General features: G+C 44.8%; 1 protein-coding gene across 1 annotated transcript; it reads right to left on the reverse strand.

Moving 5' to 3' along the window:
• Positions 1-13,822: 13,822 nt before the first annotated feature.
• Positions 13,823-14,755, reverse strand: LOC118490417. The gene is made up of 2 exons (XM_035988047.1): positions 14,543-14,755; positions 13,823-14,437 (listed from the first exon to the last, which is right to left on the reverse strand). Exons 1-2 carry the CDS (start codon positions 14,753-14,755, stop codon positions 13,823-13,825), a joined length of 828 nt encoding a protein of 275 aa, XP_035843940.1.
• Positions 14,756-15,037: the final 282 nt, after the last annotated feature.

Below are 15,037 nucleotides of genomic sequence, written 5' to 3' on the forward strand. Positions count from 1 at the left end.
TGTATCTGCCGAGCAAACCAAGGTGAGTTCACACAGCCAAGGCATGGGATTCCCGGGTTGGGAATTGGGTTGGATATGTTAACATTGAAAGAGTTACTCGTACTTACGCATTCACTAGACTATAGACCATCGTCCTCAGGATAGTCAGGACACGTTACGTAAAGCCTACGTAACCCAGTATTTGCCATTTGTCTCCCGGGTCGGGAGGACACGTTACGTAAAGCCTACGTAACCCAATACCTTCTACTGTCTTCCGGGTCGGAAGGACACGCTGCGTAAAGCCTACGTAGCCCCCACGCGTACCACTGTCCTCGGGGAAGGGCACGTCACGTAAAACCTACGTGACCCAGTACGTATTCCTGTTCTCGGTTTAAGAAGAACACATGGTTGCACTAGTCTAGTAAGTACCAAAGCATGGGGAAACCCCCATTATAAAAGATAAATGTGAGAATCCCTCACCAGTAGTATATACATGTATGGGAAGCCCCCGCTAGGTGAACTTACGCATTACTGTTATGAACTTACTTTCTGTGAACTCGCTCAACTAGTTGTTGATTATTTGCTGCATGCCTTGCAGGACCTTAGGTACATTATGGAGCTTGCACAGGGAGGAGCAGGTCGTTGTGGGATTCGGGTCATGAACGATATCTGAACTTATAACTGTGTTGAGATTACTTTACTATGCTTCCGCTACTTAAACAATGTTTGGTTTTGAAACATCAATCATGTCATGATGAATTACATTAATTACTTTTATTATTAAATGCTATGTTTGATATGATTGATGGCTTGATCCTGGTCAGTCACGCCTCCAAGCGGTGATACTCCGCGGGTGGATTTTGGGGGTGTGACAGATTGGTATCAGAGCCATTGTTTATAGAGAACTTGGTTTTAATATGGGAAAACGTTTTTATTAAAACCAGACTATAACCAGAACAGTGCTCTCAACGATCCACAACGACGCTTCGCTCCACGTGCAAGACTCGACAGCCTAGGTAATAAGGTTTATGTTTATTGCCTGTTTGCTAGAATTGCTTAGAACTTTGCTCGTATTGCGCTTAGATACACATGATACTATAGCATGAGAATCCCTACGTGCTTACTCTTTTCTGTCATCGCCCTATTCGCGAACCATTCTTACATACGCTACTTTTACAATGAAGATCATGTCTGGACGAATCAACATGACTCAAGCCCAGCTAGAGGCTCTCGTTCAAGCTCAAGTTGCTGCGGCACTTGCAGCTGCTCAAGCAGGTCAACACGCGTAGCAGCCTGTCTGCACTTTCAAGAACTTCATGGACTGTCGTCCAAATTCTTTCAGTGGCACCGAGGGGGCAGTGGGACTCCTCTATTGGTTTGAGAAGCTAGAGTCAGTGTTCGAAATGTGCGAGTGCCCTGAGGCTCGCAAGGTCAAGTATGCAACTGGCACCTTGGAAGGAATCGCGCTAACCTGGTGGAATGCGCAGGTGCAAATTCTGGGGTTGGCAGCTGCTAACGCCACCCCATGGAACGATTTCAAGGAACTCATCAAGCGTGAGTATTGCACGCGTGAAGATATTCACAAGCTGGAAGACGAGCTGTATAATCTGAAAATGGTTGGGTCAGAGATCGAAGCGTATACTAAACGGTCGAATGAGCTGGCCGTACTGTGCCCAACTATGGTGGACCCTCCATACAAGCGCATTGAGATGTATCTCAAGGGATTGGCGCCAGAGATTCAGAGCCATGTTACCTCGGCTAACCTTGACAACATCCAGGATAAACTGCCTAAGCGTGTCAACGCTACTGCTACAGTCACTCCGACCAGGCAGTGGATCAGAATAAACTGCCTAAGCGTGTCAACGCTACTGCTACAGTCACTCCTTCAGCTACTCCTGCTACTACTAGCGACAGCAAAAGAAAATGGGATGGAGATTCTAGTAAAGGTTCAGCATCCGTTCAGTCTCAAGCTCAGCAACAGAAGACTGACCACTACCAGAGTCCCAGTCAGCAATCCTCTGGTGGTCATAGACGGGGAAGATATCAGGGATTTCACCCCAAGTGTCACAATTGCAACAGGCACCATAGCGGCCCATGCAGCAAGGGTCGTTGTCAAAGGTGTCTTAAGATGGGTCACGAGGCTAAAGACTGTAGGAGCCCACGGCCTGCAAACCAGAACCAGCAACCGCAACAACCAGCTCCACAGAACCCACAGCAGCAGCAGCCACAGCGTGGAAACCGGGGATGTTTCCAGTGTGGGGCTGAAGGCCATTTCAAACGCGACTGCCCTCAGTTGAACCAGAATCGCAACAACAATAACCAGGGCAACGGGAACAACAACGGTGGGAACAACAACAATAATGGCAACGAGGCTAGGGGACGCGCTTTTGTGCTAGGTCGAGGTGACGCAGTGAACGATCCCAATGTGGTTATGGGTAAGTTTCTCCTCGACAATATTTACGTTACTGTTTTGTTTGATTCGGGTGCGGATACAAGCTATATGTCTGTGAAAATGTGTCAACTGCTAAAACGTGCACCAACACTTTTACCCACCAAACATGTAGTAGAGTTAGCTAACGGTAAAAGTCTAGAAGCCACGCACGTAGTTCAGGGTTGTAATCTTATCCTAGCTGGTCAAGCCTTCTCTATCGATCTCATTCCCATAGTATTGGGTAGCTTCGACGTCGTGATCGGGATGGATTGGCTATCCCAACACCAGGCAGAAATCTTATGCAGTGAAAAGATAATTCGCATTCCTCGTTCTGGTCAGGAACCTCTCGAAGTTCAAGGTGACAAGAGTGGTGCAGTGGTCGGCATCATCTCTTTCTTGAAAGCTCAGAAATGCTTACGTAAGGGTCACACAGCCATTTTGGCTCTTGTTTCAGATGCATCGGCGAAAGAAAAGAGACTGGAGGATATACCAGTCGTACGTGACTTTCCTCAGGTATTTCCTGAAGACTTACCTGGCTTACCGCCTCATCGTCAGGTCGAATTTCAAATCGAGCTCGCTCCAGGAGCAGCACCCATAGCTCGCGCACCATACCGTCTAGCTCCATCAGAATTGGAAGAATTGTCAAAACAGCTGCAAGAGCTCTTGGAAAAGGGCTTCATTCGTCCAAGCTCTTCGCCATGGGGAGCTCCAGTGCTTTTCGTGAGAAAGAAAGACGGTACGTTCAGGGTGTGCATCGACTACCGTGAACTCAACAAGGTGACGGTGAAGAACCGTTATCCTCTACCGCGCATCGACGACTTATTCGACCAGTTGCAAGGGTCGTGCTACTATTCCAAGATAGACTTGAGGTCTGGTTATCATCAGCTGAGAGTCCGGGAGGAGGACGTCTCCAAAACCGCATTCAGAACTCGTTACGGTCACTACGAGTTTCTCGTCATGCCATTTGGGTTAACGAACGCGCCTGCGGTATTCATGGATCTTATGAACAGGGTGTGCAAACCCTATCTTGACAAGTTCATCATAGTATTCATCGACGACATCCTGATTTACTCCAAGAGTCAGGAGGAACACGAGCATCATCTTCGTCTTATTTTGGAACTCCTTCGGAAGGAACAGCTGTACGCCAAGCTTTCTAAATGCGACTTCTGGCTTCGTGAAGTCCACTTCTTAGTCCATGTGGTGAACAGGGATGGGATCCATGTCGATCCATCCAAGGTAAATTCGATCAGAAACTGGCCTGCACCGCGTACACCGACAGAAATACGCCAATTTTTGGGTTTGGCAGGTTATTATCGGCGGTTCATCAAGGACTTTTCAAAGATTGCTCAGCCGCTCACGCTACTGACACAGAAGGGTGTCGTTTATCGCTGGGGAGAGCCCCAGGAGACAGCTTTTCAGTACTTAAAGGATAGACTTTGCAGTGCACCTATCCTCTCTTTGCCAGAGGGCACAGACGATTTCGTAGTATATTGTGACGCATCAATACAGGGTCTGGGTTGCGTATTGATGCAGCGGGATAAAGTTATTGCTTACGCCTCTCGTCAACTCAAGGTTCATGAACGGAACTACACGACGCACGATTTAGAGCTGGGAGCCGTGGTTTTCGCGCTTAAGATATGGCGACACTACCTGTACGGTACCAGGTGCACGATTTACACCGATCACAGGAGTCTCGAGCATATTCTTAAGCAGAAGGATTTGAACATGTGTCAACGACGATGGGTTGAGCTACTGAACGATTACGAATGCGCTATTAAGTACCATCCAGGCAAAGCCAACGTGGTGGCTGATGCCCTCAGTCGGAAAGACACTCTACCACGGCGCGTGCGAGCGCTACAGCTTACGATTCAGTCTAGCCTTCCTACACAGATACGAAATGCTCAGATAGAAGCATTGAAGCCCGAAAACGTCAAGGCTGAAGCCTTACGCGGCTCACGACAGCAAATGGAACAGAAGGCAGACGGCGCCTACTATGTAACGGGGCGTATTCGGGTCCCACTTTATGGCGGTCTACGCGAACTTGTGATGGACGAAGCACACAAGTCTCGCTACTCGGTACATCCGGGGTCGGACAAAATGTACCACGACATCAGCACTACTTATTGGTGGCCTAGTATGAAGGCCCACATCGCTACGTACGTTGGAAAATGCCTGACCTGTGCAAGGGTCAAGGTTGAATATCAGAAACCAGCTGGTCTACTTCAGCAGCCTAAGATACCTCAATGGAAATGGGAAGAAATTTCCATGGATTTTGTTACGGGCCTACCTAGATCCCAGCGTGGGAATGATACCATATGGGTGATTGTGGATCGACTCACCAAGTCTGCACACTTCCTACCTATAAAGGAAACGGATAAGTTCTCTACTCTCGCAGACATCTATCTTAAAGAAGTTGTTTCAAGGCACGGGGTGCCCATCTCCATCATTTCGGATCGCGATGCACGATTCACGTCAGAACTATGGCAAGCGATGCATAAATCTTTCGGCTCACGGTTAGACATGAGTACAGCATATCATCCTCAGACCGATGGGCAGTCTGAGCGAACGATTCAAACACTTGAAGACATGCTTAGGGCATGCGTTATAGACTTCGGCAACGGCTGGGAAAAGCATCTCCCTTTGGTGGAGTTCTCGTATAATAATAGTTATCACACCAGCATTCAAGCCGCTCCATTCGAGGCATTGTACGGGCGTAAATGCCGGTCACCTCTCTGTTGGGCAGAGGTGGGGGATAGTCAGATTACGGGTCCAGAGATTGTTGTGGACGCCACGGAAAAGATAGCACAGTTACGACAACGCACGGCGGCAGCACGCGACCGTCAGAAAGCCTACGCGGATAAGCGTAGAAAGCCGTTGGAATTTCAGGTCGGGGACCGGGTTTTATTAAAAGTCTCACCCTGGAAGGGTGTGGTTCGTTTTGGCAAACGGGGTAAACTAAATCCGCGGTACGTCGGACCATTCGAAATCATAGAAAAGATTGGCAAGGTAGCCTACAGATTAAACCTACCAGCTGAACTCGGGGCAGTTCACAATGTTTTTCATGTGTCGAACCTAAAGAAGTGCCTATCAGATGAAAACCTCATCATTCCATTCAAAGAGCTCACTATCGACGAGCGGTTACAGTTCGTCGAGGAACCAGTTGAAATCACGGACCGGGATGTAAAGGTCCTCAAAAACAAGAGAATCCCTCTTGTTCGAGTTCGTTGGAACTCCAAACGTGGCCCAGAGTACACCTGGGAACGCGAAGACAGGATGACAGAAAAGTACCCCCAGTTATTCGAAACCAATGCAACCACTGCTGAGGCTGAAGCTACTACTTCGGAACGGGGGGAGGATGTGACACCCCAGGAAAATCAGTGAACAATACAGTTTACCTAGCTTCCTCAGTGAGTGCATACCAAATTTCGGGATGAAATTTCCAATTAGTTGGGGATAATGTGACAACTCGTATTTCCAAACCGACCTTTGTACTTTGATGAAACGTATGTGTACAATATGTGAATGTTATGTGAATGTTATGTTAACACGTGCTTGTGATTATATGAATGATTATGTGTTCACGAACCCAAACCGCACACTATAACCGGTCACACAAGCCATTCGGGCCACTCCTTGAAACCGGATCTCATTAGATAGCCGAGTTGGGCTCGGCCCACTTCCCACTCGCAAACACTAAACCAAGTTAGGAGGTTTTGTTCTCTCATTGTTACAAAAAACACAAACACACACAACCCTACTTCCCTCTCGTCTCTCTCTCTCTCTCGGCTTGAGTTGGAACCCGACGGCAGGAACATCCACAACTCGGATCACCCTCTCCCCTCTCTAATTCGGTTAGTATGTTTTGATTCATGACCATTCGGATAGTTATTGATGATAATATTCTTGTAACCGGTTAGTATGTTGATTATGCTAGTATGATGATTACTATTTAATGATGTTTTGATATGCGTATTATATAGCCTTGCATGTTTGATCTAGGGTTCGTGATTAGCATGATTGGTTATGTTCTTACTAATTGGTTATATGTTGTTGGTTGGATTTGTCGGTAAAGATGTTTGCTAATCGGCCACACGTTTACATGAACCGGGTGTGTGTTAATATAAATCCGAATAGATGCAATGTAATCCGCTATAATAAGAATCGGTTTGATTAGGTTGCATGTTAGATAAAGGAGTCGATTTGGTTTGAATGATGATCCGATTCTATGCTTGATTAATTGATGATCGCTGTTCTTGATGATGATGATATGAATATACTTTGAATGGTTTGAAACTGTTGTTTGATCTGATTTCCGAAACTGCCATAGATGTTTGCTAGAATCACGGATAAATCATTGCATGAATTATGGAAATCAGTTACACACTTGGTTGCGACCCAGATTGCGAGTCGGGAACCCACAGTCTCGACTCGAGACCACAACAGCATCAGTCGAAACCACGGTTACGAGTCCCGTTGCGACTCGTAACCAGACCATGACAAGCCGAGACCGAGGTTGCGAGTCCCGTTGCGACTCGTAACCGGACCATGTCAAGCCGAAACCACTGTTGCGACTCGAGATCGTTAGTTGCGACTCGAAACCCGCCACTTCGCACACACTGTTTTGGACTCACATTGTCACGGGCCCAATCAATTGGGCCAATTAAATTGGACTTATGAAATTGACGGTTTAATATATTGGGCCGTAAGTATTATTGGACTGCTTATCTGTTTGGGCCGAAATGTTATTTGATGGTTTGTATTTGGGCTGATTGTCTTTTGGGCTTAGACATTGGATCGCACAAGTTATGCTCTTGACTATTAAGTGTTACCATGTTCTATGCGTGCTCGAAACATGTTATCTTGTATTACCTAAGTCAAATCCTGACTTGAATAATAACCATGATAGGACGTGGTTGACCATTTACTTGCTACCTGTACTCTTTGTGTATCTGCCGAGCAAACCAAGGTGAGTTCACACAGCCAAGGCATGGGATTCCCGGGTTGGGAATTGGGTTGGATATGTTAACATTGAAAGAGTTACTCGTACTTACGCATTCACTAGACTATAGACCATCGTTCTCAGGATAGTCAGGACACGTTACGTAAAGCCTACGTAACCCAGTACTTGCCATTTGTCTCCCGGGTCGGGAGGACACGTTACGTAAAGCCTACGTAACCCAATACCTTCTACTGTCTTCCGGGTCGGAAGGACACGCTGCGTAAAGCCTACGTAGCCCCCACGCGTACCACTGTCCTCGGGGAAGGGCACGTCACGTAAAACCTACGTGACCCAGTACGTATTCCTGTTCTCGGTTTAAGAAGAACGCATGGTTGCACTAGTCTAGTAAGTACCAAAGCATGGGGAAACCCCCATTATAAAGGATAAATGTGAGAATCCCTCACCAGTAGTATATACATGTATGGGAAGCCCCGCTAGATGAACTTACGCATTACTGTTATGAACTTACTTTCTGTGAACTCGCTCAACTAGTTGTTGATTATTTGCTGCATGCCTTGCAGGACCTTAGGTACATTATGGAGCTTGCACAGGGAGGAGCAGGTCGTTGTGGGATTCGGGTCATGAACGATATCTGAACTTATAACTGTGTTGAGATTACTTTACTATGCTTCCGCTACTTAAACAATGTTTGGTTTTGAAACATCAATCATGTCATGATGAATTACATTAATTACTTTTATTATTAAATGCTATGTTTGATATGATTGATGGCTTGATCCTGGTCAATCACGCCTCCAAGCGGTGATACTCCGCGGGTGGATTTTGGGGGTGTGACACCTAATATCTTCGCATACCTGCCTGGGAGGCCGCGATGGAAACTAATACGATACATGACATAAAACGAACATACTCACACTATACTATTTCTGAACTATTAACTGTGAACTCGCTCAACTAGTTGTTGACTCTCTGCTGCATGCCTTGCAGGATCCTAGGTACTTATGGAGCTTGCACTAGGAAGGAGCAGGTCGTTGTGGAACATGGATCGTGGATGCCATGTTAAAACGTTTAAACAATCAAACTTAACATTACTTTGGGTTTACATTTACATACTTTGGATTTTCATTATTACGCTTCCGCAATTGATACTATGTTTGGTTTAGAACATCAATTGTATTGAATTGGGTTTTACGAACTATCTTTTTTATATTATGTTGTGTTCAATATGATTGATGGCTTGATCCTGGTCATGTCACGCCTCCAAGCGGTGGTACTCCGCGTGTGGATTTTGGGGGTGTGACATCCACCACCAAAACCACCATACACGTTTTCCCTATTCGGGCTATCAAACCCGTGAATCACCTGTCCAACCTGCATGCGGGGGTCTGCTCCTCCAGCGTCCCCATCCTGCCCCTGAACCGGGATATCGTGCATGTGCACATCATGATCGCTACCATCACCACCATCACCTCCAGGTAGCGGGTCCCAAATCCTTCCCCTTCTGTCAACAAGCTTCAGAATCCCGTTCACTTTCCTGGTCAGAGGCATCGAGTTCAACTGCTGCAGATCGAGAAGGCCATAGTCACACGCTTCGGTCAAGTTGTCTAACCGAACCCGATACAATTTGGAAAGTCTAGTTGCAAAGGCTCCTCCACAGATTCGCGAATTGGGTGTCGAACCAGCGCCTCGAAATATCGATTCTGCAACGCTGACCGCCAGGTTGCAGTTCGAACCAGAAATGATGCAGTATAGGTGAAAGAGGTCACGGGTGGTGATGTTCCCTGTGCTATCACCCCGACCTCCAATCACGAGGAAGATGGCGTGCTCGATGTGTCACACCCCCAAAATCCACCATGCGGAGTACCACCGCTTGGAGGCGTGACGTGACCAGGATCGAGCCACCAATCATATCGAACAACATAATTAAGTAATTAAAACCCAACACAATACAATTGGTGACCAAAAAGAAGTAAACCGATTTTAGTTAAACAGCGGAAGCATAAAACATAAGTTCAAAAAATAGTCCATAGTTCATAAGTTTAAAGTCCAAAACGTAGGTTTAATAAGATCATAAAGTTTATTTATTAAATACGGGACATATGAGTTCGCATCCCACAACGACCACCTCCATATGCAAGCTCAAGCATTTAACGACCTGTAAGGCATGTAACAACGAGTCAACAACAAAGTTGAGTGAATTCACAGTTGGTTGTTTAGTTATAGCATTTGTTTCGTAAATCATCTGTTCGTTTTGAAAACCATGTATCGTATGAGTTTGCATCGCGGTCTTTCTGACATGTTTGCGAAGATTAGTGGGGGTTTCCCATGTGTTACTAGACCACGCGTATCGACTGCTACGAAAATATAAGAGGTGCCCTAAGTCAATGTCTATCAGCGTTGACCCTTTGCCCATAGTCCATTAGTACACGCCCGTCCGACTGGCACGGTGTGAGGTTTGTTAAACCTAATAGCGCTATTAACTAATGACCCGCTCGCCATAGGCCTCGGCGATTAAGTCGATAAATGAGGGACTTAAAGTGATAGAGTTGATGGTCTTATGATCGTGTACGTAGGTTTTACGTACGTGCCCTTCAATCCGAGGACAGTAAAAAGTAGTTTAATAGTAATGATAGTACAAGTAGTTAATCAATCCCATTCCCAAACCCCTAGGAATCCCATGCCTTAGAAAGTGTGTGAACTCACCTCGGTTTGCTCGGTTAGATTCTCAATATAGCTAACAGTCAAGGTCGGTCAATCACGTCCTAGTGTGATTTACCAGTTAGTCATTTAGTGGCTTTCAAATAGAACACAAAGTTCCTACACGTATCTATCACATAAGATGCATCACTTTAACGGTTTATGCCCTCTAAGTTTCCCATCCATTCCCCACTCAAAATCAAACATACGATAATGCACATAACATATATAACATGTTAGATCATTCACGGATAGCATACTCGACATTTAGACACGCAAGTCACAACTTATATCAATTCAGCATTAATATTCAAAACCGGCTGTTTTCGGGCATTTAAATAAAATAGTTAAATTATTCCAAAAATTCCCAAATTTTTACAGAATGTCTTAAACGTTCCATATTTTATTGTGTAAAAATATCGGGGTCCAGTTAATTACCAATATTTTATAAAAATTCATGTTCCGGACTGAACTCGGATTTGTGTATTTCTGACCACAGTCCACGGAACAATTTATTAAAAATTCATCGAGTGTCCGATTTACGAAATTCCCGTGGGGTAATTACATATGCGTTGGTTGTCATCTGCTGTACAAATTTCATGGTCCGATTCATCACAAAACTCAGGTTATGACTGAAAGTATGACACCCATTTATTGCTGTCAAAATTCAGCTTAAGTTGCTGTTACAAATTAATACTTTAAAAATAGTAAACGGAGTCCAAAAATTACGATTCCGGTGCCATTAGAACCGTAATTCATAATAACATATTTTAGATTCAAAATATCGGTTTTTCATTAAGTTTATGACCTGTTTACAGCCAACTGAAGTTGGCTGTAAAACCGGGACAGATTCTGTTTTTCACTTTCTATCTTACTAACTTGTGTTCGATTGATTCCATTAATCATGTTTAGTGACCACAACAACATCACATATTAATATTAATCAGCAAGACATCAGATAATCAACCAATAATCATAATCACACAAGATCTACATGATTTACACTAATATTCATCCATTAACCACCTTGTTCATCACTTTAGTAGACTTTTAGACTTTGATCTTATATGTTCATAATTTTTAACCGACAAATCTCTTATTAACCACTCTAGAGAAGATCAAGAAGGCGTTTAGAGTTACTTACTACTAGCTCGAGGCTAGGGGAGAAACTAGACGAAAAACGAGTGGTTAATAGCAACGTAGTGAGGTCCTTGGCAATCCGTAAGCACCGGGCTTCCTTGTACGTGATCCATCACACTTGTATGAGGTTGGAATGGCTTGAATGAAATCGAAAAGTGATGGATGTGGGTGTGTGGTTCTCGGCCGATCCAAACAAGGGAGGGAGAGAAAGAGTTGATTTTGTTTAGTGGGTTATGTGAAGTGTTTATGATCCAAGAGGTTTATTTATAAACCACCAAACTTGTTTAACCATAGGACCAAGTGCTTGCTAGATATGGGACACTTTGGATTAAAATAATCAAATTGTAAGGATGGTGTCCCCTAGAGGGAACCGATCGGTTACAAGGGGGGAGGGTATTCGGTTCATTTCTAACTAGATAAGTTAAGTACTAGTTAAGATAAGTTAGGAGCTTATTTAGTGTATGATGTGTGTTGCATGTTATAACGGGTGTTAGGGTACTCGGGGACCCTAACTGGCTCAGAAAAAGAAAAACAATGTCGTTGACAATATTTTTATGTTCAGGGTAAAGTCCGGTTGTTCGGTTCGGTGTTGTTCCGTTAAACAGCTTAATTAATCCGTAAAGCGTCTTATATATATATATTTTTGTAACGTTTTTAATTTCTAACACTTAGGAAATCATAACGGACTATTTAATGACTTTATAGTATACTATTAGTACGTTCACAAATACACGTAAGCATAATCACAGTAACCAGAGAGCCGTTAAATGATTCAGCACAGTCATCAAGCACTTTAGTTATCAATAATAAATTGTACGGAATACATGGAATTTTGAGGGTTGTCACACGATGACTCTGTGAAGCGGGTCAAGTATCCATGTGGCCTTGGCTCTACGAGGGTCCCAAATTCGACCCGGTACAGTGATCTCCTCCCAGAAGGCTGCCTTGTTTGTGTCTGGCTCCTAATCCTGCAGGCTCCCATGGAACAGTTCCGAGTCTATTTCATCATCTTCGTACAACCCCAACACCATCCCGAATCGACTCATTGATTGGTGATGCCATTTTCTCGCCAACCAGTATTTAACACCAACATTTTTATCGTATACATCCGGGCATGGGAAAGTGAATCGGAAGGATGCGAAAAACTCGATGACCAGCTCCACATACTGAGGTTCCGCGATCTCAAAAAGGCGGGACCAAGGGGGAGTTATCAGATCATTGAACCTCTCGGACTGTTCGAGCAGATCCAAATCCACCATCTGCAGCCTCCTCATGGGCTCAATAAGGTGTCGTCGGGCCCACAACCTCTCCACTTTCGGGATACAATACCCTTCCTTAGCATTGTTGGAGAACCACAAGTAGGGGTGATCCATCTGCAAAATTGAGACAAGATTAATCAGCAGCCAAAACAAACAGACAAAAATTCCGGGACTGGACAATATGGCACGGTCGTGCCACCATATGGCACTACCGTGCGAGACCTGCAAATCAGTGAGTTTATGAAGATTTTCTGGGAAAATTATGAAGTCTGGGTTTTTATTCCCCAGGAGCACGACTGTGCCATCCCACGGCACTATCATGCTCGGCTGTAAACGGCTCTGGATTGAACCATTTTTTTGTGAAGCACTGTCGTGCCACCCAATGGCACCCTCGTGCCGGGCCGATTACCGGACACTGATCTCAGTGATTTCCCGAGAAGCACGACCGTGCCACTATATGGCACCCTCGTGCGTTATGAAGATCTGGGCAACTTATGAAGAACTGACACTGAATATGAATGGCACGATCGTGCGTCCGGATGGCACCCCCGTGCCGTCTTGAATTTCTGGAAAATTTTTTGAAGTTTTTATGAATTTTTGAAGATCACGATCGTGCCATAACAGGCCACGACCGTGCGTGTCGGAACCCAGCTTCGGAAAATCGCCCAAATCGCCCCCGAAACCCCGAGTTTTTCAACTTTTTGCTTAGGGGTTTTGTAAATCGGTCCATTGTGGTTCAAATCAACACAAAAAACACTAAAAACGGGCTTGTATTGGGTGATTTAGACCAAGCCCTAAAAACTTAAAGAAACTAACTATGAAGAACATGACATCAAAACACATGAAACTAACTAGAAAAAGGAAGGATTCGTACCTGGAATGATGTTGGAATGAAAGAATTCTTGGATGAAGCTAGGAGATGCAGAGAATTCGTGAGTGCTTGAAGTGGGTTCAATGGAGGAAGGAGATGAAGTTATGAAGAATTGGTGGTGGTGGTTGGTTTTATTCAAATTAGTTCTATTATTGGCCTGCAAAAGTTGTCTGGTGGTGCCAGACTTTGATGATAGTGCAGCATTTTCGATTTTTAATTAAAATTTTTTTTGGTGATGTAGAAAATGGACATCTTTATAGACAAACTCCTTGAACCCGGGGCACTCATGAAGCATCTCCTACCAAGAAAAAGAACCGACTAACAAACCTGAGAGCCAGCAATAGGCCCTAACATCCCTCGCGACCAGAATGAGCCGCAACCTGAAAATAAAAAGACAACCACACACAAAAATAACAACAAAAATAATAAACACACAGACATGCTAAGTTTATTTATGAGTCTTCAGCTAGCTCACCACCCCGAATTCATTTGTTCTTGGGGTGGAGGGTAACAACCTCCACACTCGGGTCAACGGGCCCTCCAACATAAGCCTTTAGCCTATGCCCGTTGACTTTAAACAACCTGCCATCCTCATGGCCTATCTCCACAGTCCCGTAAGGAAACACTGATCGTACAGTGTAGGGACCCGACCAACGAGATTTGAGCTTACTAGGAAACAACTTGAGACGTGAGTTGTACAACAACACACGATCGCCCACTCGGAATTCTTTCTTGTCCTTCAAGCAGGCATCATGGAGCGTCTTAGTACGTTCCTTGTAAAGCTTGGAGCTTTCATACGTATCGTGCCTAAGCTCCTCAATCTCGTGAATCTGCACAAACCTGTTCTCACCCGCAGCAGCCATATCAAGATTAACTGTCTTCAAAGCCCAATATGCTTTGTGCTCGAGTTCAACAGGCAAATGATAAGACTTCCCATAGACCAATTTAAACGGTGTGGTACCTATAGGAGTCTTGTAGGCTGTCCGAAAAGCCCACAGTGCATCATCCAATCTCTCGGGCCAATCTTTATGGCTAGAATTAATCGTCTTTTCCAGAATCCGCTTGATACCCCGATTAGTAACCTCGACCTGTCCACTCGTCTACGGATGATATGGTTTAGAGAATCGATGTTGCACACCATATCGGGACAATGCTTTCTCAAGCTGTGCATTACAGAAATGCATCCCACGGTCTCTAATCAATGCCTTCGGGGCACCAAAGCGAGCAAACAACTTTTTCAAAAACCTCACCACTACCCTCGCATCATTAGTAGGCAAAGCCTGTGCTTCAGCCCACTTTGTAACGTAATCAACAGCGACTAGGATGTAGCGGTTAACAAAAGAGGTCGGAAAAGGGCCCATGAAGTCTAGCCCCCATACGTCAAAAACCTCACAAACTTGGATGCCGTTTTGTGGCATCTCATGGCGTGCAGAAATGTTGCTTGCCCTCTGGCAAGCATCACAGGACCTCACCCATGTCACACCCCGACCACGTTAAAACAACAAACCGTGGCGGAAACGTCGGGGAGTATTGCAACAGAATTATTGTTTCACAACCATGGTAACCAAATGTTTTGTTTTATTGAATTATTATGTAATGTACATTGTCTTTAAATCAAAACAAACAAACTACATATTGTTTATAACTGTTTTTAAATCACTAAGGCCTCGTCCAGGTCCTAAGTGACACAAGCTTCCTAG

Source organism: Helianthus annuus, chromosome 3, assembly GCF_002127325.2.
Source record: "Helianthus annuus cultivar XRQ/B chromosome 3, HanXRQr2.0-SUNRISE, whole genome shotgun sequence".
Classification (NCBI taxonomy): Eukaryota; Viridiplantae; Streptophyta; class Magnoliopsida; order Asterales; family Asteraceae; genus Helianthus; species Helianthus annuus.